General features: G+C 59.7%; 1 protein-coding gene across 3 annotated transcripts in view; it reads right to left on the bottom strand.

The window, feature by feature from the left end:
- Positions 1–1,391: 1,391 nt before the first annotated feature.
- The window catches only part of MAEA (macrophage erythroblast attacher, E3 ubiquitin ligase), a 31,274-nt gene continuing 9,613 nt past the window's right edge, over positions 1,392–23,052 (bottom strand). Inside the window, exons 2-10 of one of the 3 annotated variants that reach the window (XM_079919869.1) lie at positions 17,039–17,221; positions 14,974–15,177; positions 10,948–11,070; positions 10,094–10,207; positions 7,510–7,586; positions 6,458–6,566; positions 3,210–3,343; positions 2,717–2,912; positions 1,392–2,472 (exon numbers count right to left, since the gene is read on the bottom strand). In XM_079919869.1, coding sequence (XP_079775995.1) covers positions 2,377–2,472; positions 2,717–2,912; positions 3,210–3,343; positions 6,458–6,566; positions 7,510–7,586; positions 10,094–10,207; positions 10,948–11,070; positions 14,974–15,177; positions 17,039–17,221 — 1,236 coding nt within the window. In that variant the 3' untranslated portion in view covers positions 1,392–2,376. The remainder of the gene's footprint in view (positions 2,473–2,716; positions 2,913–3,209; positions 3,344–6,457; positions 6,567–7,509; positions 7,587–10,093; positions 10,208–10,947; positions 11,071–14,973; positions 15,178–17,038; positions 17,222–23,052) is intronic. The other 2 variants (XM_079919870.1, XM_079919871.1) reach the window with 2 other exon arrangements.

Here is a 23,052-nt window from a genome sequence, read left to right as displayed (position 1 = left end):
CACGTGGAACGCCGGGCACCGGCGGCAGTGTGAGCGGGGGGGCCCATGCCGGCCAACCGTCTATCTAGCAAAGGTAACACAAGACCGGCACTCCTCCCACAAAACACGTGTGTGTGTTCAGCAAAAGCCACGCACAAGAGCGCTCCGGGCAGGTTTATCTGGAAACAACCAAGTGTCCACCAGTGTGTGGACGGGAAGTCACCCTCCACACGTCCAGTGGGACGCTGCACACAGTGGAAAGGATGAGCTGCCCCTGCCCGTGGGCGAGCCACCCAGGGAGCCGACGGTAGGGTTCTGTTTTCACCAAGTCTGAGAACCGCTGAGCCACTCTCACCAAGAACCACCGCTGCTGGAACACTGGCCTGGGAAGGACCCGGGGGCAGCCCTGAGGGCCCGCTGGCCCTCGGGCCGCACGCACAAGCACACGTGCAGAAATTCATCCTCGTGCGTGTGCTCAGTTAAGACCTACTTCTACAGAAAGGAAAGGGCAGGAAGGCAGGCAGAGAGGATGGGGATGGGGCCAGCAGAGACCCCGCTGCTCCCTCCCTCGGTGCAGGTGGCGGCAAGGAGCTCTGCACCCCTGCGGAGCCGGGAGCCCCCGTGTGCGCTGGGGCCTGACTGGTGGCAGATGGGCACGGGGAGACCCACTCGGACGGCGCTGCCATCCTCGGCCCCCACTGAGCAGAGCACACGGCGACGACCTGGAGACCGTGGTCTCTGGGATGTGGACCCCGGGCACAGGGGTCGGCGTGGGCGCCTGGCAGAGGAGCAGAGAGCTGGGACCAAGGCCGGGAGCCACAGCGGCCAGCACCCAGCAAGCAGCCCGGCGGGTCAAGGGTCAGGGAAGCACAGCAGTGAGGTCAGGAAGGAGGCCAAGGAGCCCAGAAGGCTCGGCCGACATGGCAGGAACAGGCGTGAGGGAGTGGTTAGCAGGGGCCGCAGAACCCAGCGCCGGTCCTAGCAGGAAACGTCTGCAGGAACGACGGGGACAGAGATTCGCAGCACAGAGCACGCCTGGGGCCAGGTGCTGGGGGCCTGGTGGAGCTGGTGGCCCTGCCCCGACCAAGCCGGAGTGGCCTCCAGCTGCTTCTGAGCCCCATTTGGCCACAGTGACAGAAGCTGTGTGAATTAAGAGGAATTTGCCAAAGGGAACTGGGCAGCTTCTGGACTGCAGGGGGCCGAAGCAGCGGGCAGGGGAGGGCCCTCCACCGAGGCACGACCTGCTAGGCAGAGGGGCTCATGCGGTCGCCCGCATCCTAACCCTGAGCCCCCTTGCCGCGCCATCCCTGCCGAAGTTCAGCGGGGAGATCTGAGCAGCGGCCCCTCCTTCCAGCCTGGCACCTTCTCAGCAGGAGACACGCTCTGCTTCAGGTGCCTCAAATGACCCCAGAGGGACCCCCAGTTACCAGGTGCTGCTCGGGGGGCAGCGGTGAGGCTGAAGGGGCCCTGGGGCAGGACTCTGGGACGGAGCTCACGTGGGAGCAGCTCTCCGCCAACCCAGGCCCCACCCCGGACCAGCGGCCAGGTGGCAGACACCAGCGGCGGGGTGGGATGTGCATGCGGAACAAGAAGTAGAAACCTTTTCATTCCCGTGTCTTACATTTACATTTTATTAGCTAATCAACATCAACATGCAAAAATAAGCGCTGAATACAAACCTCTACGATATGGTTTCGTGTAAACTACGACGGTTCATCTGATTTGGAAAGTCATCGGTGCTTACCTCAACTGAACTATTATTGGCTTCTGCAATGAATAGTGTTTAGAGCTAAAGTTACGGAGCCGTCGGCAAGGCCTCTGCAGACCCCGGTCCAGTGGATTTCCACGGATACATTCTCAGGCGGGAGATAAGGCGGCACGAGCGACATGACACCGAGCCTACACACATCCTAACACGGCCCCGTGGGCGCGGCCGCAGGCAGGCGGCGGTCCTGGAGGCCGGCCCCTCCCGCGGTGCTGGCGTTTTGGCAGCAGCTCTACAGAGAAGTGACAGGGTCCCTCGTGGCACCGAGTGGCCGCAGGGCAGTCTGGCATGGCCACCAACGCTCCCGGGCCACGGCCGAGGACTAGCCTGTCCCCCGGGGTTCCTCGTTAGCAAAAGGGAGGGAACTGTGAGAACACGGGGAAGGGATCAGTTCCTATGGTGAAAGGTTCTAGCCTCCCTCCGCGTGGTCAGTCTTTCAAGAAGTTTCTCTGAAAGGGGAAAGCGCTTCAGAAGCGTCGAAGAGCTGACTTGTTACAAAATCAAGTACGAGCTTGTTAAATCTTACTTCTTCTCTTCCCAAGAGTGTCTGTCGTTGCTCACTGATCTTTGGTCGCAAGAAACAGAAAGGCAGGCAGGCAGGGGCCCGCAGCCGCCCGGGTGCGGCGACCCGCCTACATGATGTACACCTTCTCGGCCTGGGAGAAGTGGAAGACCTCTTTGGTTCTCGGGCAGACGACTTTATCATCCTGCCGGATAGACAGCAGGGACTGAAAAGAAAGACCAGGCGCATTAAGACGGGCCAATATGGTTTAAATCAACGTTTCTATGAGAAACCCACAGAACCAAGGCTCGGGAAATAAGTCACTGCATTTCGGAGAAGTTACTTCCGGCAGGTACCCCTGCCCTAGGCCTTCAGGGCCCAGCCCTGCTAGCCCCGCCCCGCCCTCTGACCCCGCCCGCTCTCCCTACAGGCCTCGGCCCTCCCTCCCGCAGCCCAGGCCCCGCCCTCACGTTGTAGCCGTAGACGTAGCCGTTGGGCAGCATCATGGGCGGGTTGTTCTCGTTCATGACGTCCCCCGAGATCTTGCAGACCAGACGCGAGTTGGCGCAGTGCGCCATGGGCAGGGGCTGCGCCAGCTTGTTCAGGGAGCGGCTGCACACTGGGCAGTCGGGGCTCCGCGAGCTGCCGTCCTCCTTGTAGCACTGCCTGCGCGCGGGTTAAGGAGGGCGGGGGCCGGCCGAGGTTCTAGGGGGTCCCCCGGGCACCACGGGGGAGGCTGTTCCGAATGGCTCGATCCGTGGAGTTTGGGCAGGTTTCCACTGGGCACCCCCTCCCCCAGTCTCAACACCGTGGGGCTGCAGCCCAGTTAAGGAACGGGCCTGAAGCCGGGGGATGCAGCGCCCGTTTCAAGGTGGAGAACGAGGGCGCTAAGAAGCGGGGTCTTGGGCCCCAGCCCCACACTAAGAGGGGCACACGGGGAGCCACTCCCAGCGCGAAGGATACGGTGTCTTTATGGCCGAGAGGCCGGCCTGCAGGGTGAGGGTGAACACGGAGTTGTTCCCCAGCTGGTGCAGCCGGTAGTTGTCGTACCGGAACTGCTGGATCAGCATCCGCCACCGGGCCGGGTCCAGCAGGTCCTGGAAGAAGCGGGGCAGAGTTGGGGTGACAACAGCAAACAAACGCGACTCTTCATCCCTGCAGATGAAAGGTGACGGGAGGAAGAGTCACCCCACTAACACGCAGGCGGCCCGCGGCGAGCCCGCTGCTGACTCGCTTTCTGGGACACCGACTCGCTGGGCGGGGACTCGGCTGCCCTAGAGCACGTGTCCTGCGGCCTCGAGGCAAGTCAAGGACTTGAGGCTGCAAGGCCAGCTCAGCACGGAGCGAGCAAGAGCCTCTCGCTAAGAGCATTAAGGTCTGAAAGGAGAAGCCTTATTCCTGGAAACCACTTACTAGAAGAGAAGATTAAATCACGTCCATGCCTAAAACCACCCAGGTTTAGACTCAAGAAGAGAGCGCAGGGAGGGAGGGGGAGACACACACACAAAAGCACAGCCAGAGGTTCTGTGTGAGCTCCTCAAGAGTCCTGGCGTACGGTACACATCACACTCCAACGTTTAAGAAACGCTTTTAATATTTCTTCTATCCAAGTCCACGGAGAACGAGGTCCACACCCGGGGCTGGCACTGCCCAGTGCCGACTCCGAGGCCCTGCGCAGCCTCTGCTACAGCCGCCTCTCAAAACAAAACACTTCGGCCTGTTCCCGCCGTGAGCCGTCGGGACACGCCTGTGACTTCCCACCACGAGGGACGAGGGTTTCGCTCCCTTAACCAGGCCGCTCCAGCGCGTTTCAGGAGTATCTGCCCCCCTGCTCCTGCTTCCAGGACACTCCACTGTCCCAGCTCTGCTTCTGCGTTTCCCGCACCCTAGGTCCCCCGCTTGCTCTGGGCCGAGGTTCTCCTGTGTCATCTTGCTCTTCTCTTTTGTGCTGCTCAACCTGTCTGACCAATCTTCATGGGTGGGAGGCTGTGTGGGGAGCCCTGCCCCGGGGAGGGGTGGCCTGCCCTGGCGGCTGTGGCTTCCGCCCTGGCCCGGAGCCCATTCTGAGGCTCGGCCCTCCTGTCCACAAAGCCATGATGGCAGCACTCGCCTGGCTCTTTACAGCCCCTGCAAGGCCACATCGGGGAGGGAAGGGACACGCTCCGTGCCCTCCTGAGCTGGCCATCTCGCCCCCAAGGGCAGGCCCGCCTTTCCTGCACTTCTAACAACTCTCCAGAGCAGGAAGACCCAACGCTGTGAGTTGAAACCTGAGTTTAGACCTGAAGATCTCTGTGACCTGCTGACTTATATTCCCAAACACTGCAGAAGGCGTGAGTTCAGTCCGGGCGACAAGCTTCCGGCCACCTCCCGAAGGCCTGCGCCACATGCTCTGGGCGGCAGGGGCCGGGTCTGCCAGGGGCCCCACAGAACTCTGCAGGGCAAACACTCAGGGCCTTGGACAGAGACCAGCTTCAAGGCCTGGAGCACAGGGCTGGCTCACCACACAAAGAAGGGGCTTTACCCTCTCCCTGCACACGCTGAAATGCTGAGGCCCAAGGCGATGGTCAGGGAGGCCCTCTGGGAGGGAATGGGGTCACGAGGGTGGAGCCTCGTGAAAGGGATTAGTGCCCCTCTAAGAGCGCTCCCGACCCTTCCGCCACGGGAGGACATAGCAGAAGTCTGCAACTCGGATGAGGGCCTCACCAGACCCCACTGGCACCTGATCTTGGACTTCTAGCCTCCAGAACCATCAGCAGTACATTCTGCTGTTCACAAGCCCCCATCCGTGGTGTGTTGTTGCAGACGCCAGAGGGACTAAGACAGAAACCTGCTACCGGAAGTGGATGCTTTAGGAAACAAATACCTAAACACGGGGGTGTGGCTTTGGAACTGGGCAATGAGCAGCAGCTAGAAGCTTGGAGGTGATGCCACACAAAATGGACCATTAAAAGGTGGGCCCAGGAGGAGGAGGGGAGAGCGGCAGGGAGCGCCCCAGGCTCCGCAGAGAAACCTAGGAGCTGTGGACTGTCAAGGCCACTGTGATGAGGCCTCAGATGGAAGAGGATCATGTTACTGGGAACTGGAGGGAGGGCTCCTTGTTACGAGGTGTGCCGAGCCTGGCCGAACTGTGTTCGTGGACGGGGGAGCTGTGGGTGATGAGCTGTCTCTGAGCAAAGTGCTGAAGGTGCGGCTCGGCTTCTCTTGAGTGTTTATAACAGAAACCAAGAAGAGAGGAATGACTTAAAGATAGAATCGTTCATCAAGAGGAAGCACAACTTCAGGATTTGGGAAACCCTGTTCACACTGTAAACACTGAGACAGGCTGTTGAGGAGAGACCAGTGGTGGGCGGCACCCAGGACTCAATGGGCCACCCCAGAGAAAACAGCCAGTTTGAACCTCAGGGGAAGGAGAAGGGAAGGAATGAAGGGGGGCTGTCAAACTTCTTAGGTTTTACAGGACGGGACTTGTGGTGTTTTTCCAAGAGAAGGTTCAAAGGTCATTAGGGCGGCCCCCAGGTTTCAAAAGGACCACAGCTGTGGGGGGTATGCCCCTGCCCAGACCCACATGGAACCTCAAGGTCAAGGAGAGCCACCCAAGGGGGAGGGACCGAGGACAGATGTGCCCAGTGATCCTGGCGCAGGGAAGAGAAAGCAGATCAGGAGCAAGCGAGGTCAGGAGAGACACTGGCAGAGCCGTGCAGAGGCCCCGGCCTGTCCAGCCCTGACCAGGCACTCCAGAGAGCGGTGCCCCGGGGAGGGGAAGGGAGCGGTCAGGCACTCGGAGCTGCGCTTTGCAGCTGATGTGCTTCGGGAGGTTTTCTGATATAAGCTGTTTTTGGTTTTTTGCGGTACGCAGGTCTCTCACTGCTGTGGCCTCTCCCGTTGCGGAGCACAGGCTCCGGACGCGCAGGCTCAGCGGCCATGGCTCACGGGCCCAGCGGCTCCGTGGCATGTGGGATCTTCCTGGACCGGGTCACGAACCCGTGTCCCCTGCATCGGCAGGCGGACTCTCAGCCACTGCGCCACCAGGGAAGCCCTGATATAAGTTTCTTTTACCAGCATAATGGGAACAAGACGGGAAATGTGACCCTGGGTCCCACGAACCAGGCCCAAGACGGGAAACGAACAAGTCGTGCGTGGGCCACGCTCGACTGTGGCAGTGGCTACAGACCAGACCTTACGAGCGCCCGGGGCCCCCAGGCGCACCCTACCTTGTAGGGGGAGATGTGCGTGTCCGGCGGGAATGCCAGCATGCCCATGACCTGGCGGACCTCGTCCAGCTGGCTCCCTTCGGCCTGACTGAAGTGCTTTCTCGCGTGTCTGGAAAAGGACAGCGCGGCCTGTTGAAGTCTGCGCTCCCAGCGCAGGGAAGCTGAGCTCGGCTCCACGGTAGCTGTGGGATCCTGGGCCCCGCCCCCACCCAGACACGCGGAAAGCCTCGGTACTCAGGTACCCCCTCCTCCAGGGGACGGGGACGGGCTGCGAGGCACCAAGTACAGAATCCCACCTAGAGAACACCCAGAGGCAGTGCCTGAACGCAAACGGTACCTGCCCGAGCCCTTCCAGGTGACCCTGGGTGCCACGAACCGGGCCCAACGACATCCATGGCACCCGGATCCGACCCGCCCCGCCCCTCCTCCTGCACAGCCCCTGGGGCCCCAGAGAGGGTCCAGCCTCCCGCCTCTGCAGTGACCCCCAGAACAGCCTCACTCGCGTCCACCGATCAGACCCGGGGCGCTGAGCCCTGTCTGTGCAGGTGGAAACAGCAGGAGGGGGCGGGGACCCCTGCCGCCACGCCTGCACTCCAGCCTCCTTCCCTGAGGCTCCCCGTGGAGAGCAAAACTGGCCCCGCCCACCCTCTAACCACCACATCCTGGGCTGGGAGCCCCCCAGCCCGGCGCCCCATGCCTCCAGGAGACAGAGCTCAGGGCGCCAGGCTGAGGCTGCAGCAGCGGGAGGACCGACACAGCTGCCCAGGGCTCTCTTGCCCTGGGGACACTGTGCTCCCCGCTGCCCACAGCCTGACCTGGGACGGCCATTTGCTCCAGGGACCACGACGGGAAGAGTGCGGTGGAGGCCTGGCCCTGTCGGGGGCGCCCGTGGCCTCACCCCCGCTCAGCAATGGGAGAGAAGCAGGGCAGTGCGTCCCTGGGCAGGGCCCAGCCAGCCAGAGAAGACCTGCCAGACACCCGCCCTGCCTGCCCCAAACCAGACCGGGAGGGGACCCGAAACGCCCGCCCCGAGAGTCAGGAGGAAGGCCTACCTCACAGCATCCAGCCTCTTGTTCTGCCGGATGAGCTCAATGAACTCCTGGATCCTGAGGCTGAACTCCAGGCAGCTCTGAGGGTGAAGACAAGACAACGGGCAGCTTACACGGGGTCACCGGAGCCACGTGCCAGCTTGAGGCCACGCGCACAGCGACAGCCGCTCCGAGTCGCCAGGGAGGCAGGGCTGCCACTGAAACCGCGATCTCAATCACAGTCATGGCTTTCTGGGCCCGGCCCCTCCCAGCGCAGCCTCGGCCAAGCGTGCCCCCGAGTGCGTCCCTCGGGCCAGGCCGGGGAGGGCAGGGAGGGCCGGCAGGCGGTGCTGGGGGCGAGAAGCAGCGTGGGCCGTCGGCAGCGCAGAGGGCGGTGGGTAACCGCACAGACAAGCGGCCCAGTTCCTGTAAGTCAGCAAGCGTGCGCCCTCCTCTACCTCCAGCCTTGCCGGCCGGCAGCCCTCAGCCACACGGGGCACCTTCCACCGCCAGGCGGCTCCGGAGCCGGGCAGCGTTGAGGCCTGGGCACCCGGTGGGTGGGAGGGAGGGAGCGCTGGGCGCGGACCCTCAAGGTGGGGGCCGTGAGAACTCCGAGAGAATGCTCCAGGCAGAGGGATGAGCCAGTTCAGAGGCCTGGGGCGGGGGGGTGGGGGGCCTGGGGCACTTGGCCAGGACCAGGTGAAGGAGGCAGAGGTAGCGAGAGCCAGTCAGGGGCTGGTTCCTGGAAGGGGCAGGAGCCCCAGGATTTGCCAAGGGTGCGGGGGGGCTGGGGCTGCTGTGCCAGGAGGTGGCCGTCTCCCAAAGGCGTCACCTGGGAGGCGTAAGTCGCAAAGCTCCACGGGAGACTCTGCGGGAGGCTAATGGGGCCCCAACCAGGGGGGTTGCTTGTATGGGAGCCCAAACTAACTTTGAAATCTCGGCGATATCAATCCAATTGGGGCTAAAACCCCTGCGGTTGGGGGTAGAGGGCAAGCAGGCAAAGTGAACTTTCATGACCTAAGGTGAAAAACCTGGATTATTTTACAAGAGAAGTAATTTAGATGATCACATCTCGAACATGGTTTCCACCAGAGACAGAATACCTGGAATTAACAGAACAGGACGCAAACCTCACTGTCACTGCCACAGCGCCCAGGTCGCAAGATGGCGTGAACGGTGCTCTATGCCTGACGCTTCAACTCAGGTTTGCCAACCCCGCGACTCCCCACCCAAGCCCCGGCGTGCACACTGCATTCTGGGGAAGCACCTGGGCCGGACCCTGGGAGGACACCCTACACAAAGCCCCCAGCCCCACCCCAGGGACACGGGGTGAGGCCGGGCTGACTTGACCACCAGACCGTGCTGCCCAGGGCGTCCAAGGCACGGCAGAGATGCAGAGAGCCACTTACCTGGTGCCCACACATCCACCCCACAGGTGCTCAGGGAAGGCGGTCTCCCAGCCCGAGCCCCACTCCCTGCCCTCTGCACGGGGGACGAAGCCCTGGGCAGCAGTCTGTCCTGACCCCCGACTGGCTGGGGAAGGGCGCAGGCCGCCTGGGCGGTGCCGCACGAACCAGTGAAGAGGACACGCCCCCTTCAGAGGCCAGACCAGCAGGGCCGAGAGGGGGAGCATTGGGGAGAGGCCCCGCCTGCCTCCGGGGACCAGGTGACTGCTTCCGCTTGGGGCCGCCGGTGGATGTGCAGCCGAGGAGCGCCACGGGTAAACGCCGGGCCACAGCTTTACACAACTGACACGTGGAAATGCGTAGCGTTATTTACGGTGGCTCTTTGCTCTCCAGGTTAACCTTCAAACAGTCCGCTGAGAGGGAAGCAGGCGGTCACACTCCACGTGGACGGCTACGATCTGGGTGACGTCATGTGCTGCTGGCTGAACACGCCCCGTGCTGTCTGAGAAAGGCGTGGCGTTCTCCCATTTATGACCCCTTCCGAGTTTGCAGACACGCGGCACACACGCTGCTGCCTCTGTTAGCCTGACGTGTCCAGAGACCCAGGTCAACTCCGGAGACTTTCCTTGCTGCGCCTACCCTTGGATGTATTTCTCAACTGCGGGAAACGTGGGTCTCAGAGTTTCTTTTCTCGTCTAGAATCTCATCACTGCTCTGAGGGATCCCTGGCATCTGGCACGGGCACCCCTGACCCCCCGCCCCAGCTCCCTCCCCTCCCCGGCCTGCGAGTGTGATCTAGTGCAGGAGCTCACGTGTGCCCACACATGTACGAACTGTACAGTGCCTGCGCACTGACTTGTGTTCAGACGCTATCTTGTACTGAGCACGTTCCAGTGGCATCAGGTTGTTCTCCAAGTGCGCTTCTGGACGACTACTTATGCTCCTTCAAGTTACACGGCGAGGTCACAGGAATGTACCATCCGTGGATTCGGCCCCTGCCAGCCCGCCCCTGGTAGCTGCAAGGCCCCCGCTTTGACCCGGCCCACGTGGTGTGCCCTGGCCAAGCAGCAGTGTTCTCTGGGAGGGAACAGGGCTTGTAGAAACCGCCTTTCGCGACCGGAGGCCTATTTTCCTTCTGCCCTGGTCCCCACCGAGCGCACAGCCGTGGGGGTGGAGCAGGAGAGCGGGCGCGTGTTACATACCAATTCTGGCTTTCCTTTTATGGTTTCCATACCAAGATCCTCACTCTCTTTAGGGGAGCCACTGGCCACTCTACTTTTCCGTCCCGTCTTCGCGTCGTGCTCGCTTTGGCGGCCCTGGGTGGCAGAGAGTGTCACCCTTGGCTGGTGACTATGTGCACACGACAAGCTCAACGGGGCGGGGTTAGAGGCACTCAGTTTAGAACACAGAAGACAAAGTTTTTCTGACAGAGGCAGGAAAGGTTAATACAATCAAGCATTTCTGCAAGCCCTAAGGCAAATGACACCTTTCAGTAAGGATGTTTAAATTCTGCAATTTACGTTTAAGTGCCTATTTTTAAAGCTGCTTGTGGGTCTCAAGAAAGGCTGTATTGGAGAATATCCCAGCCTGGATCTCTGCACCCTGGCAGGCGGGTACCCGCTCCCACCGGCTTCCCCACGTGTGTGTGGGCCAACCCGGCGCCAACCCCCCCCCCCCCCCCCCGCAGCGGCCACGCGCAGCGCAAGCCCGGTCAACACCTCGTGCTCAGAACTTCTGGCCAAACCATAATGCAGAGGGGGTGCACTTTTCTGGGATTTTACCTAAAACCCAAACGCCACCCCCAATAAAACCCCAAAACCCATACCAAACCCAATAATCCTCCACTATGAATCAGAACCCCAGAACTCTGAACCAACAGGTGAAAGCACTTCGGCTCTACTGCAGGTGGCGAAGCTGCCTCCCCACCCTGCAAGCTCTGCCCAGGCGCGCCCTGCCCCCTCCAAGAACCCTGTCAGGTGCAGCCCCGCCCCTCCAGGAGCCCCGCCCAGGCGCAGCCCCGCCCCCAGGAGCCCCGCCCAGGCGCAGCCCCGCACACCTTCATCTTGCGCAGCCGGGACTTGTTGTCGTGGCACCAGGCGAGGCAGGTGGCTGTTTCTCGCCTCTCCAGGGACTCCTCCACCTCTTTGGCTGTCAGGAACATCTCGATGTTCACTAAGTCCTGCAGGGAAGGAAGTACTGGCTCAGAGCAGGGGACCCCGGACCCGCCGAAGGCCGGCCCGACAGTCTCATCTTATAGGAGCACCCCCGCCCCCTGCCGGGGCAGCCCCTCCGCGGGCCAGGTCTGCACAGCAGGCAGGCCTGCGCCCCAGTTAGATGCTGGCTCCCAGGCCCCCTGAGAGCCCAGGCCCTGCCAGAACCTGGGGCCCTGAAGGGCAGAGGTCTGCCCCCTCGCCTCTCAGGGCAGCCGCGGAGGCCCCAGCAGCTCACACTCTCATTTTCTGTGTTTTGCTCTGCAGATTGGTTTAAAGTTTAGATTTCTGAGAAGGGGCAGCGGGGTGGTTAGGGGCTGCAACTCTGCCCTCCGCCGTCTGCTCCCCTCTCTCCTTCCCCGAGGCCTGGCACTCTGGGAGGGCAGGCCAAGTGCAGCTGCATCTGCGGGGCAGGAGGATCCCAGCAGGGCCAGGGACCCGCAGGAACGAAGCCACCAACTCAAGTGCACACCTGCTGCAGTCAAGGGGGCTCTGTGTGGTGCCGGGAAGAGCAAGGCCCCCAGCAAGAGGTTGGGTTACAGCCAGCGAGAAGGACCTCCCTGGTCGCACACGGCAAGGTGATGAATGCTCAGACATCACAAAAGGAGGGGGGTCATTAGAAGAAAACGAAAATTTCAAAAGGTAAATTTCTCTTCCATCTGGAACAGACTCGAGCAGAAAACGTTAGTGAAGGTCGTTTTCTCAGTTACCAGGTGGAACACCCAACCCAAACATCCCTGGAACCCCGTGTCTCCAGGGTCCCCGCTCAGGCCTCATGGGCTGTTGGGCACTGCAGAGCACAGGACAAGAGAGCTTTCTCGCCCACACTCTCTCGACCAAGGTCTGCCACGGCAAAGCAAGCCAGGAGCTCGCCACCGAACTTCCGTACCCAGGCACCAGGCCATGTCAAGCTCCCTGTGGGAGCTGTGCTGCAAAAGGACACAGGGTCCTACTGGTGGATGCAGCGTTAAGGTGCAAGCTTTTAAGTAAGAGACACCTTTTTTTTTTTTTTTTGTGGTACGCGGGCCTCTCACTGCTGTGGCCTCTCCCGTTGCGGAGCACAGGCTCCGGACGCGCAGGCTCAGCGGCCATGGCTCACGGGCCCAGCCGCTCCGCGGCACGCGGGACCCTCCCAGACCGGGGCACGAATCCACGCCCCCTGCATCGGCAGGTGGACTCTCAACCACTGCGCCATCAGGGAAGCCCCAGAGACACCTATTCTATTTCAAGAGAAAGTCACTGAATGCATATAGCTATTGATGCTGCAGTGAAAACCAGGCACTTACAGCAAAATTAACAAGAAGAAATAATCGAGTACAGTTACCCATGGACCAGCTAGCTCCTGAAGCATCTCCTGCGGAACCAAATGGGTCAAGGGCAGAAGAGCAGCTGACCAGAGGGCCCGGGGTGTGCTCCTGTTGTGTGTGTGTGGGGGGGGGAACACTGGAGATGCCCTGTCAGCTTTCCAGCTCCTGCATGGCCGCTCCAGACAGCGGGCAGGTCAGGGTGGCCACACAAGGGCAGCTCTACCCACGTCCTCAGTAGGGACGGCGGCTGGGCCCGCAAGAGGCACCCCCAACCTCCCCGTCCTGACCGACGATTACAGAACAGGACCCAGTCAGACAGGGCTGGGAGTGTGGCGGGCCGAGCGCCACGGCCGCTGCTCCTCCCGGCTGCTACCTGGCGTTGCCCTCCCGAGGGGAGCTCTGATGACGAGGTACCCCGTGGCTGCCGCAACCAGGACTCACTAATCCAGTTCTCTGCTCACCGCCCTCACTGCAGAGGTGGGCTTTCTCATGTCGCTTCCTTGGCCATTTCTCCACTGTCTTCTTTCTCCTGAACCCTTCCCACTGGGCAAGGCCAGGCGCCCAGACGACATTCTAGTCTTTCTTCTCTCCCATTTCCCACCTTTTCCAGTTCTGCTCTAAATTCCAAGAGGTGGCCTCTCCTGCCTGCACACCCCCCGGCATCCCGGGTCTTTCCAGGTCTTTCCTTTCCTGCTGACGGTCCTCTGACATCCTTGGACCCTCAGTTACGGGAGCCACAGTGAAGATGTTAAACCAGCCGGCGGGAGGCGGGCCAGAGCGAGCGCCAACCACAGTCCGCTCCCAGGAGGCGCAAGCAGGGACCACAGTGGACTCCACCGGGCGTTCCTCCCTTCTTGGCCGTCTGCGTAGCCCGCACTCCCCCTCTTCGTGGTGTCTTTTGATGAAAAGAAGTCCTTGACATTAAGGAGCCCCAGCTGCAGCCTCTTCCTGGGAGGCCTCGCCCAACCCCAAGGCCAAGAGGATGTCCTCCTGCATCTGCTTCTGAAAGAGACTTGGCTTTCCGCGCCCTGTGTGAAGCTGGGGGCTCCTGTGGAAACCCCCTTCCAGGACTGTCTCCTCGACGAGGTGCACGCCGATCTCCTGGGGCTGCGCCCTTCTGCTGAGGACCACCAGCCCCTCCCCCGCCGCCCTCCCGTCCCTCTTGGCACTTCTGCAGACACGTCACCTTCAGCAAATCTCGTCTGACTTCGTGCTTCTCCCCTCTACAAGGTACACGTTTGGGGGCCAGGAGGCGTGGGGAGCTCGTGCCTCACCAACCACCGCAGGTGTGCGTGGCCACGCCCTCGCAGGTGTGCGGGGGGGAGGGGGCGCGGGAGTGAAGCCTGACGCCCACCGCAGATGGACAGGCTGTGCCAGGAATGTGAGGCTAGGAGAGCCCGTCGGTCAGAAGCTGGCTGTGCTGGGCAGCGGAGGGAGGGGTGAGGAGAGCAGGCACCAGGGACCACTGGGCACCGAGCTGAGACTTGTGGCCCTGCCGCCCACAGCAGGAGCCTGGGCACGCGGCACATGCAGCTCCGGGGAGCCGCCCGGGACTGGGGTGCAAGGGTGAGGAGCCTCCCGTCCCCAGCCCCACTGCACGAGCGTGTCAGCCACGTCGAAGGAAAGGCCTAGGGCTGGAACTAGACAGGGACATGGACACAGCAGGAAGTGGGGCCAGGGCGCACAGTGAGGACCTGCGGATGCCGGTGTGGGGGTGACAGCACGATGCTGTCAGGGACCCAAGGCCACCTGCCGGGACAGGGGGCAGGGTCTCATGCTGGGGTTTCGAGCAGCTAGGGCTGAGCCCCTCGACCCAGGGTGGGAGCCACACACACACGGGTGACGTTTAAGCCCTGCCAGGGGATGGGACTGGCGGGGGGGCAGGTAGGCCCCAGGCGGCCAGCAGCGCTCAGACTGAGAACTTGAGAGTGAGGAGGGGCGGAACCAGGGGGTCCCGAGCATGTGGCAGAGGAGCAGGCTGAGACGGGACCCCACGTGGAGACGAGGGAGACACTGCCGTCCACACGGATTCTGCCGCCAGAGGCTCTGGTCGACACAGGACGTGGACAGGGTCGGCTGGCCACGCACTCTGGTCTGAGCAGCCCGAGCAACTGTTCCTTGCCCCCCCGCCCCCCCAGTGAAGGCTGCCCTCGGGACACCAGGGTACCACTGCCCCCAGCCACACAGCCCCAAAGGCCAGAGAAAGGTGCGGGCCGACCTGCAGAGGCCCTCCGCCACCGGCCAGCAGCCTAGGGTATCGAGTACTTCCACACCTGCACCCCCGGGGTCACCACACACGGACAGATGGAAAACGTGCCTGACCCCAGAGAAAGGCGTCACCCCAGGGGGACAGTCACGGGACGCGCCTGGCGGCAGGAAAGCGGGCAGCGGTGCGGGGAGGGATCCCTGTCCACACTCCAGCTCCTCGGAACACGTGCAAACCATGCGGCAGGTGCGACGCACCCCTAGAGCCGTCGCGGGCGGGAGGGGACCTCCCGGCTCAGGACGCGCGAGCGGCCGAGAGCAGCCTCCACGAAGGGCTGGGAGGCCGCGGCCCGCGCCCACCTCGATGCCGCTCTGGCGCGCCAGCTTCACGGCCGTGCTGTAGTAGCCGCAGCGCAGCAGGTGCTCCACCATCATGCGGTCCATGCGCTTCCTCTTCCACACGCTGGCCGCTGCCGGCTGGTCGCTGCTGTGCTCCTTGAGGTGCTCGATCCTGCGCTTGCAGAGCTTGGCGCTCTCACCCTCCGCCTGGATGGACTCCACCGCCTGTGACACGCGAGCAGAGGGGGCGCTCAGGATGGGTGGAGACCGGGCACGCCACCCCCATCGCCGAGGACCGGGAGGCAAGGAGGTCAGAGGGGAGCTGGGGCCCAGGGCCACAGACAGCAAGAGTGTGCGGGGCTGCTGCCACCGAGCGGATGGCAGGGTCTGTCCACCTCCTCAGGGATGTGACTGCTTTACATACGCTGGGGCTATGCTGCCAGAGGCGTAGAGCTTAAACTTTGTCATAGCTTCCTGGTTAATGAAACTACTTGTCATTATAACACGACTTTCTATCTTTTATAATACTTTCCCTTAAAGGCAATTTTGCTCAAAATTAAGACAGCCAGGTGGAAGTGCCCTACGTCTGCGCGTCACATGGCAGCCACTGTCAACCATCTGAAGTGTAGCTCGTGCAACCCCAGCAGGGAATTCTTGATTTTATTCCATTTAAATGTTAGTGGGCACAGGTGGCTGGTGGCTACGCACTGGACAGCAGGTCCAGAATTCTGGTCGGCCCTTGTTTCCCTCCAGCACATTCCACCAAGGTTTGGCTTCCAACTGGCATCAAGAAGTCAGCTGTCAGGATACTTGCTGCTCCTTGACAAGTGGATTTTCCTCCACCTGCTTTGAAGATTTTTCTGTCTCTCTTTTCTTCAGCCTCACTGTGAAAGTCCTAGTTACGTTTACTTGTATTTAACCTGTTTATGTCTCCGCGTCATTCTCCCGCCCGCCTCTCCTGGACTCTGGCCCACTGCACAGTCCCTGCTCTGTTCCCTAATCTCTCACCCTCTCATGCACTCTCATCTCTTCATCCCTGTGCTGTATTCTAGGTAATTTCCTCAGACCCACCTTCCAGCTCACTAACTCTCTCTTCAGCTTGGTCTGATTGTTAAGTGTTAAAATGTTTGTTGTAAGCAAACATTTGAGTTTTTCATTTGCTACTTTTCACTTCTTGTATTTTTACTTGGTTCTTTTTAACTTTAAATGACATACTTTCTACTCCCTGCAGATATTTTCAAGCTATTTTTTCATTCTTTAAGCACAGTAAAGTATGGTACTTGATAGTTTCTGTACCCGAAGTCTGTGCAGATCTCTTTCTATTCCTGCTGTGTTGCAGTCGTGGTGTCTTGTGTACCTGTCCTGGTTACTGTAGTTGAACCATCTGATGCTCAGATGGAAGGCATCCTCCACTCAAGAGAACTGCATTTACTCTACCTGGAGCCTGGAGGCAGCACCTGCTGGGACCACTCAGACCAGGCTGAAGGAGGGGGTGGGCGGCAGTGCTTCTCCCAGCAAGTTCACTTCTGGGCACCCTCACCTGAGGTGTAGTGCTGCTGGGTCCTGCCATCAGGCCCCCAACTCTAAGGGCCGTGAGTCACTGGCCAGTGAGGCCCTTGCTGGGGGCTCTCTCTAGGCAGCAGGGGTCCCTCGCCTTCTAGCCCCCCTGACCCCCTGCTCTCCAATTCTGGCGAATAAAATGTTTTCAAATATCTTATCTCACTTTTTAGGGCTTATCAGTGGGCATACCTACCATTCCCAGAAACAGGATACCCTATGTGCTGTTCTGAGGTGAAATTGTGAAAAAAATAAATCAATCTACTACCCATCCTGGCCTCCCCGACCTGGGCTCCCTGGGACATCTGGAGTCAGGATAACCTGGCCCTACAGGAACAGGAATGTGGGTCGGGAAGCCGGCCTTACAGCTGACAGACTCCAGAGCGCGGACAGCAGGGGAGGGGGGCCCCTCCACCGCAGCTCCCCCAGGAGGCGGCCCCTTCTCAGGACAACTGGGTGAAGGGTGCGCCTGTGGGGTGCGCGCAGCCTGGGGGCAGGGCAGGCAGCATGGCCCGGAAGCAGCACTGACCTTCCTCTTGAGCACACTGAGCTTCTCCACCACACCATCCAGGAGGCTGACCACAGAGTCCACGGCTGGACAGCTGCTCAGGGTCTTCTCTAGCTCAGCCACTACCATGGTGACGTGGCTTGTCTCCCGGTCAATGTTCTTCTGTGCGGCACGGAAGCGCTTGTTCAGTGTTTCGTAGGGCACCTGCAGAAGACAGAAGGCCACTAACTCCACACGGTCAGCGGGTGGGCACCACCCATCGTCCACGCAGGACGTGCGGGCCTCCTTCGTGGCACTTTTTGAGGCAAGAGGCTTCGGCTTCTCATTCTCTAAAAATGTATCTCCTCTAAAACCTGCCCAAGCCCCACAAAAGGCCCGTGTGAGTGAGGGTCTCCTGTGCTCCTAGACAAGGACACAAAGGCTGAGATGCACCCTGACCCACATCTAAGATGTAGTGCAGCCTCCACTCTTCCCAGAAACCTCCACAAGCCAGCAGACAGAAAGATCACCAAGTTCATCTAGAATAACACAGCTAAGGAAATGAGCAAAAAGGAGAGAAGTACTGGGGGCTTTAATCGATGGACATGAAAGCCCACGATGTGCAGCAGAGATGCCGATGAGCCTGGCGGGCACCAGGCTGAGGCCGGACAGAAATCAGCACCTCAGGTGCACCTCAGGGTTAGGAAGGTGACGGCATCAGCACCCATGGGAGATCATAGGCACACATTTAACTGATCTCAACGAGAGGACGCCCATTCCCCTGAGTTATTAAAAACCACCCATTCCGTCCAGAGCATGGGAAGATAGAAAACCCACGAAGCACCACTGAGAAGTCTGGAGAACTGCTGCTCACACACTCGTCGGCCCCCAGGGTCATCACAGCGCAGTAGGCAGGGTCCAGCACCGCACCCCGGGGACCCCTAGGGAAACCCACCGAAGACAGGGACTCCCTGCCAGCACTCCCTGCTCACACGGCAGGTCTCCATGGGATTCTGCGACGGCTGCCGCAAACCGCCCCTGTGAGCGCTTCGTCTTCAGGCCCGCCCAGCAGGGAAGCACCCACTCCCGGGGCACTGCTGGCTCCACCGACACTTGCTAGGCACCAGCCGTGTGCCAGGTACTGTGCCTGGCAGGGAGGAGACCCAGGCCTGGCTCAGAGCCTGGGCTTCCCAGCAGCAGAGACCCTGGGGTGATGGCAGAGCCAGGCTCCAGCCACGGAAGGACCACCACAGCAGGACTCTTGGCCGGAGACCCAGCAAGGCCAGCACCGTCCTTGCCCTCAGCTAGCACTCCCATTCGGCAGTGCATAAACATGCCTGTCCACGCCTTGGGTTCCGCCAGTAGTCTGAGGGGCAGAATGCCACGAGCTGAGCCCCATCTGCCACGTGTGACGGGGTGGGCTCGGCACCGGGTGGCCACCCCGCTGGGACTCGGGCTCGCTGATGACTGCTGTGGGTGGCTATCAAAGCACAACCGAGCTACGAGGCCAAGCCCAGCAGGACACGGGACACGGCCTCACACGGACGTTCGGGGCCACCTGCTGCTGGTGGGCGGCGTGGGTCCCCCTGCATGGGCCACCGGACTGGGCTCTGTGGTCCACCCCCCACACCGGCCGCATCCTCTGGACTCAGTACTTCCTGTAAGAAAAAACGGAGGGGCTCCTTCGGTGTCCACTTGGTCAGAAAGTGACCACTGCGTACAGCACCCAACACGGTGCCAGGCTCGCGGCAGACAGCAAACCGCACGTGGTGAAGGATCCCCTCCAGCTCCTGTGGAGGGTGTGTCCTGCCACAGGCTGGGATTCTGGAGGGTGGAGGCACGACCCAGCCTTCAACCACCACCCGTGGTCTCCACGACCAGGACTGGGGGCGTTGGGTCTCTGCAATGGGAGCGGCACGTAGAGCAACCCCAAGATTGTGTGACGCCGGCACCGGAGAAGATGCCCCAGGGTCCTCAGCTGCCTTCGGTTTGCCCCCCAACGCCACCGTCCTGACCCGACGACCCCCCCAGGCAGCCTCCATGGCGCGCAGACAGGGAGAGACGCCCGCGGGGGGCTGAGGTCAGGGCTGGTGGGGTCACTGATGACTGCACACGCCCTTCCAGGCTGCTTGTTAAACCCAAGTGAGCGCAGGCGTTAATGTTACTGCTTGAAAAAGTGAGCACTCAGTTCCAGAACGACTGGGAAGTGGGTCACCGGCTGTGCCCTCAGGACCAGGGGCCAGGAGCGGAGGCAGCCTGCCCGGGTCCCGCAGGCCGCCTGCGTGAACACACTGTGTATTTGGAATCTGAGCTGGACCGATGCATTCATAAAAGAAAACAGAGTGGAATTACTAGAAAACAAGTTGAACAAATCCCACGATGCACAATGAACAAAGCTCCTAAGGTGTTTTTTATTATCACATCCAGACGTTACAATTCTCTTCCAATAAATATAATCAAAACCACCATGACACAGGAGAAAAGAGTCACGTGCCTGCACAGGCACGGGGGCGACCACGGGCCAGAGAGCCTGCACGGGCCGCGCACACACCGGTACACCCGTGCGCGTCACCGAGGCAGGGGGATTCCAAAGAAAGCTCCGTGGGCTGGGATCCGACTTTCAACTCTTATCCAGAAAAGCAGCCAGCGACGCTCTCACATTCATCCGCAGCCCATCGTCAGGATCCAGTCCCAACAATTTACGCTGTAAGGTAACAGTCAAGCTTACCTATTTCTCTTCTGAGGCAAGAAGCCGACTCAGGGTCTGGCATACGTCCACTGTGCGGGAATGGAACCATGGCACAGTCCGGCCGGTGGTGGGGGTGGTGGCAGCGAGGGTGCCACCCCCGCACGTGGCCCACACCCCGCCCCACCCAAGCTCCTGACGGCTCCGGACACTCCCGTCCCCCAGAGGCCTCCCCTGCACCTGCACCAGCCCCACGCCTCTCCTGGCCCTGGCCATCCTCGCACGCCCCAGGCCACCGGCCCACATGCTCGGGGGCCACGCGCTCTGCAGGGCTGAGCTTTCGGGTCCCACCCTCTGCTGCCCATGCGCCCCTGTGAGCTCGGCCACCCACCCCCTGCACGAGCACCTGGAATCAACGTCCCTCCCGGGGACACCGGGCCGCCCAGGCCTTGCCTCTCCCGCCTTTCCCCAACTGTCCCCTGCTGTTCTGTCACCAACAGCTCCACAGGTTCCTTCCCAAGGGGCTTTTGCCAAAAGAAGGGGTGGAATTTCAGAAATGCTGAAGACTCTAAACCATGCCAAAGTATCACTGAGAACGAGGCACAATTGCGATGCCTGCAGATAGGCAAGGCTCCACACCCCTCAGCAGCCAAGCCCCTTCTGGGAGGAAAACTACTGAGACGGTCCTCGGTGAGACAACAAAACCACAGGGACATGAGAAGTGCAGTGAGGTGGGGAAGCGACAAGGAGCCAGACCGAGAGAAAAGCTCCGTGTTCCCCAATACACTCCTAAAGCACAGGCAATGAAAGCAAGGGTAACAAAGGGGACTACATTAGACTTTAAGACGTCTGAAAGCAAAGGAAACAATCGTCAGAGCGCAACGGCAAACCGGGAACGGGAAGAGATGTTTGCAGACCACACGCCTGGTAAGGGTTACTATCCAGGCTTCATAAGGAACCCCGACAGCTCCACGACGGAGAGACAAATAACCCAACTGAGAACTGGGCCACAGACTTGAACTGACATTTCTCCGAAGAAGAGACGCGGCCCCGACACGTGTGGGGAGGCGCTCAGCACCACTAACACTCGGGGAAACGCCAGTCACAACCACAAGGAGAGCAGCACACACCTCGGGACGCTCCCAGCGGGAACAGGGAGCAGCCGTGCTGGGGGGTGCCGGCCCCTACTCTGGGACTCCACCTCCAGGACCGGAAGGAACAGTGTGTGCTGTGGGGCATTCTGTCAGAGTGGCCCGAGCTGACTTAAGAGAGTCCTAGAGATCTGAGCGCGATACAGCACTGCTAGACACTTAGAAATGATGGAGCTGGTTCATTTGTTTTTTACCTGGATAAAAAAATATCCTGAATGATTTTGGTAACATACGGGCAATGGTGCCTGATTCAAAGCACTGGTCCAGGAAGGCATGGAGACCAAGGAGGGTGGGCGACCTGGGGGGTGGACCCACGTGCATGGTCCGTGTGGCCAACCAAAGAGACAGGGCAATTCAGGGCAGAGAAGACCGGCTGTCTCCGCAACAGAGGTGCCGGGACTGGACCCCACGTGGGAAAAGGACAAACCTCAACCTGTGCCTCATAAAATCTGCACAAGATTCTCTTGAAATGGACCACAGACCTAAACATAAAAGCTGAAACTGTAAAAATCCTCGACGTAAACATAGGAGAAAATCTTCACAACCTTGAAATAGGCGAAGATTTCTTGCAGGTATACAGAATGCACTAACTGTAAAAGAGGAATCAGTAAATTAGCCTTTATCAAAACTAAAACTTTCGCCCTTTGAAAGATAATTAAGGTAAGCTGCACCACTTTTTTTTTTTTAAACCACCCCCCCCCTGCTTTTTGTAATTTATTTTTGGCTGCGTTGGGTCTTCGTTTCTTGCATGTGGGCTTTCTCTAGTTGCAGCGAGCGGGGGCTACTCTTCGTGGCGGTGCGCAGGCTTCTCACTGCAGTGGCTTCTCTTGTTGCGGAGCACGGGCTCTAGGCACATGGGCTTCAGTAGCTGTGGCTTGCAGGCTCTGGAGTGCAGGCTCAGTAGTTGTGGCACACAAGCTTAGTTGCTCCGTGGCATGTGGGATCTTCCCGGACCAGGGCTCGAACCCGTGTCCCCTGCATTGACAGGCAGATTCTTAACCACTGTGCCACCAGGGAAGTCCCCCTGCATCACTTTTTATTTTACCAATTTCTAATTGAGATATAATTCAGATACTATAAAATTCACCCTTTTAATTCAAGTATACAACTTAGTGGTGTTTAGTATAATCACAGGCTGTGCAACCATCAGCATCATCTACTTCCAGAACATCTTCATCACCCCAAAAAGAAACCCGCTGCCTACAGAAGCACTCCCCAGAGCCGGGCAACCAGCCGCTGACCTACTGTCTACCTGAATGGACCTGCCTATGCTGGACATTTCATCTCAACGGAATCATACACTCTGTGGCCTTCTGTGTCTGGCTTTTTCTTTAATTTAGCGTAATGTTTCCAAGGCTCGTCCATGATGCAGCATGCACTTCATTCCTTTTTATGGCTGAATAGTATTCCATTATGCGAATGCCACGCTTGTGTGTGCACTCATAAGCTGATGGGCATTTTAGTCGCTTCCACTTTGGAGCTGTTATGAATATAAGGCTATAAATTCCTGCACAGGTTTTTGTATGGGCGCGTTTTCACTTCTCCTGGGTAGATTATCTAGGAGTGGAACTGCTAGGTCATATGGTAACTCTGTGTAGCTTTTTGAAGAACTACCAGACTGCTTTCCACTGTGGCTGCACCATTTTACATTCCTCAGAGTCTATCAGGATTTTAGTCTCTCCACACCCTCATCCAACACTCGTTACTGTCCATCTTTCTGATTACAGTCATTCCCATGGGTATAAAGCAGTGCCTCATCATGGTTTCGTTATTTCACCAATGATGAATATGTCGTGCATCTCCTCTTATGCTCATTAGCCATTTGTATCTCTTCTTCAGAGGCGTCTCCTCAAACCATTTGCTCGTTTTTACATCGGGTTATTTGTCTTTATATTATTGAACTGTAAGAGTTCTTTACATATTCTGGATACTAGATCCTTATCAAAAATGATCTGCAGGGCTTCCCTGGTGGCGCAGCGGTTCAGAGTCCGCCTGCCGATGCAGGGGACACGGGTTCGTGCCCCGGTCTGGGAAGATCCCACATGCCGCAGAGCGGCTGGGCCCGTGAGCCATGGCCGCTGAGCCTGCGCGTCCGGAGCCTGTGCTCCGCAACGGGAGAGGCCACAACAGCGAGAGGCCCGCATAACGCCAAAAAAAAAAAAAAAAGATCTGCAAATATTTTCTCTCTGTTCTGTGAGTAGTCCTTTCACTTTCTTAAC

This window comes from Stenella coeruleoalba, assembly GCF_951394435.1.
Source record: "Stenella coeruleoalba genome assembly, chromosome: 4".
In the NCBI taxonomy this organism is placed as follows: Eukaryota; Metazoa; Chordata; class Mammalia; order Artiodactyla; family Delphinidae; genus Stenella; species Stenella coeruleoalba.
The sequence above is the reverse complement of the archived record's forward strand: the minus strand, read 5'-3'. Positions and strand labels throughout refer to the sequence as shown.